Raw genomic sequence first — 3384 nt, forward strand, 5'->3', positions numbered from 1 at the left:
GTTTCTGCCTCTTAAAAGGACATTTTCTTTGCCACTGTGGCCAAGTGCTTGCTCATGGTGGGAACTGTTGGGTCTGTTGGGTGTAAATAATTGTATAAGTACGGTCTAGACCGGCTCTATTTGAAAAGTTTCCTGGGATAACCTTTGTTATGAATTGGTGCTATACAGATAAAACTGAATTGAATTGAATAGACTGGACGGAGGGATGACTCAGAGATGATCAGCATGGATATTTAATCAACAGATGCTGCAGTACCTCAAACAGCCAGATGAGGAGCACGGTAAGGCCGATGGACTGCATGATGCTGGTGTAGTGGTCCATCAGGGCCTGTCGGCAGCCCCTCCTCCACAGGTTCAGCTGCTGGCTCTGCTGGTCGTAGTTGAAGTGGGCTGAGCTGTTGCTGACCTGCTGCTGGATGCACGGCCGAGGGGAAAAAGTGCTGCAGCAGCTGAAGGGAACGCCATCCATCAGGAACTTCCCATCCACATTACTCCTCAGGCGGCTGCAAGGAAGGAGCAGTTAGCCGGCTTTAAGTGGCTGCTGCTATTACTACTACTAGTACTACTATTACTAGTAGTAGTAGTACTAGTACTGCAGTTGAGTATAATGCCCCAGGCTTTCTCCAGGATAAAACTAGGTGTTGATATGAAAGCAAAGGATGATGCAACAAACAGTGTTGTTGTTCTGTTGTTGAATAGAGTAAAACAGATTGTGTATAAATCCTGCTGACAGGTTATATTGAGTCTCTGGAACCTAAGTGGAACCCTGTTGGTTAATCCTCATTAATCCTATGATCTTTGACTCCAGTATCTTTCAGCCTCAACTGCAGTGGACCAGTGGCCTCAATCTGAAAATACAGTTTAATGTCTGCTGACGGAGAAAGATTATCACCAGCATTTCTATTTACTCAATCAGTCAATGACATGTTTAGGGACAATTAAACACTGAGGTTGTTGCTCATGGTGGAAATTGTTCTGGTTCTTACTCATTTTTAAGAAGCATGCTTTAGAGTTAGAATCTGCCTAGAGGAACCACTAAAACCTCCAAAACAACTGGATTCTGCTAGAATTTTGTCAATTTTTGGGGGGGTTCTAAGTACATTCAGTGAGCCTGGTTACATATACCACCTTCAGCTGACTTGAGCTGTAGTGGGAGTTTAGGGTTCAGTTGTTGTCATAATACAGCACACGTGCAGTACTGTTCCTATGGTTACACTGTTGTTGTTGAATGTTGGAAAACACAAGCGCACAATCCAAAGTAAATTTAACCCAGATGTAACAAATAAAATGTGGACAGAAGAAGCTAACTGACAAAATCAACAATGAAGAAATATAAAAATATTAGAAAAGAGACTGGCAAACATGGACACAGGTCAACAACTGGTGAGTGTCAGTGAATCGATAATGTTAAGTTTAGTAGTGACACATAATGGAAAACTGAAGCTAGCTAAGGACACTGACAGATCAAACATTCTCAATCCTTACGGTGGGTTTATGTAACTTGTGGTTTTCTAAGGCATTATTATGAAAATTTAAGGGCAACCTGAACCTAGGTGCTTTAATGCAACAGAACCCTGGATCCACTAGAAACTGTTTAATTTACTATAGAGAATCTGCTAGAATCCAGCAGGGTCTACTGGGATCGACAAGGATCCTCTCCAATCCAAAACAGACACCAAAAGACTCCGAACTGTTCTGGTTCCACTTACTCCACCACGGTGCTGCTGGTCATGTCCAGGTAGCGGTTGCTGATCCACTGGACCTTGAACCAGTCCCGGTACCCAGTGTTCCCACAGCACTGGAACTGGATCTGCAGCAAGTCCAGAGTCCTCTTCAGGTAGCAGCGGCCTGGCGTGTCCGTGTCCTTGTAGTACCGCATGGCGTTCCTCAGACCCAGGAACAGCGACTCCTCCAGCTGGCTGCGGATGCTGTAGCACATGAGCGCCCCCGCCAGGACGCAGGAGGTGAAGAAGAAGGTGCAGACGATGTATGGCATCATCACCAGCTTCCAGCGCAGGAACTTGTTGGTGTCTGCGCAGTCCAGGCAGATCTTCCCCCCCAGGAAGTTGATGCAGCAGGCCGCCAGGCCCGTGGTGATCAGCGTATGTGGCACGTAGAGGATCCCCTGGTCTGACATCACTTCCTGCCATTTCTGAATTTCTACTTTGAGGAACAAGCCGAGACCAAAGAGGATCGCCCCTGTCAGCACAGATATCCAGTTGAGCAGCCAAAGGACCTCAGCTAGTTTCTCCCGCTCCACCTTGGTGAAGGTCACTTTACCAACTGCCATGTCTGTCCTGTGGTTCTTACGTTTGTCACGTCCAAGTGGCCGCAAACATGGCCAAAAATGGGAGTTCCTTAAGGTCCTGTCCCACTAATGACCACTATGTGCTGCATTAAAAACCCATCAACTCTTGAGTGGTTGGTCCTTCCCAAATCGTTTTACCCAATCCGGTTTCACCTGCTGCCCATATTTGGAATTTCTTGGCTCTAACTCATAAAGTCAAACTTCAAATCCAGCTGTCATGAATCAACGGTTGCTCGTACAATCTGTGTCGCTGCCCTCGCATGCAGTCTGCAGGGGTCTGAGAGGCTCAGAGGTCAGGGTCCAGGGTGGGCTTCTTCACAGGGAAGCTGGAGGACAGAAGAGGAAGGCCAGTGGCTGCTTTCTGCACAGCGTCATAAGGAGCTTAATGAGGTATTTTAGGTTCTCTTGACTGCAGTCCACAACTCCAAGACACAACCAGGATGTGAGTGCTGCCGGGAAGGAAGAAGGTCACAGTGTATTAAACCCGCTGCTGATCCAGGAACCACAACTATTAACCAACTTTGTCCAATCACTGCAAATTTTTTGTGCAAATTTGACCAATTATTGCAGTTCCCTGCACAAAACAATGAGGTTTACTTCACCAATTTCAATTCCTTGTTTCTAGTTGTGAAGATGGAGACATGTGCAACTTGAACATTTCACATTTACGCTCTAAACAGTGCGATTTACTTGTCACTGGAACAATTTGCTTTCGATTTGTAATGAATTCTACAAGGGCAATATGAATCACAGCTGTTTTTACAGTTTTCACTTTTTCCCTGAATATTTTTTAGAAAGCTGCTCTGAAATCAGGAATCTTGGGACTCAACAATACCTAAAAAAGCCTGTGACATCCAGGAGAGACTGACTGAACCTGATCAAGATGCACATAAAGCTTTTTATTCCCATCCAGTTCCCAGTTAGTACTGAAAGAAACTCTTGAATATTTCTGTTTCTGAGCATGCTCAGTCTGAAATACATACTGGGTCATTATCCCATTAAGTGCTTTTGAGATTTCACAATTTCTAAAACAAAAAGTTGAGATTTTCCATTTATCTTCATATTCATTGTATTAA

The 3384-nt window shown here is 44.9% G+C and overlaps 1 protein-coding gene across 1 annotated transcript in view; it reads right to left on the reverse strand.

The window, feature by feature from the left end:
• prph2lb (peripherin 2-like b) overlaps positions 1–2299 on the reverse strand; it is a 6967-nt gene extending 4668 nt beyond the window's left edge. Inside the window, exons 1-2 of the mRNA XM_035678396.1 lie at positions 1710–2299; positions 257–503 (exon numbers count right to left, since the gene is read on the reverse strand). Of these exons, the coding sequence (XP_035534289.1) occupies positions 257–503; positions 1710–2290 (828 nt within the window). The 5' untranslated portion in view covers positions 2291–2299. The remainder of the gene's footprint in view (positions 1–256; positions 504–1709) is intronic.
• Between the last annotated feature and the right edge of the window lie 1085 nt (positions 2300–3384).

This window comes from Morone saxatilis, unplaced genomic scaffold, assembly GCF_004916995.1.
Source record: "Morone saxatilis isolate NCDOM2014 unplaced genomic scaffold, NCSU_SB_2.0 Contig7, whole genome shotgun sequence".
In the NCBI taxonomy this organism is placed as follows: domain Eukaryota; kingdom Metazoa; phylum Chordata; class Actinopteri; family Moronidae; genus Morone; species Morone saxatilis.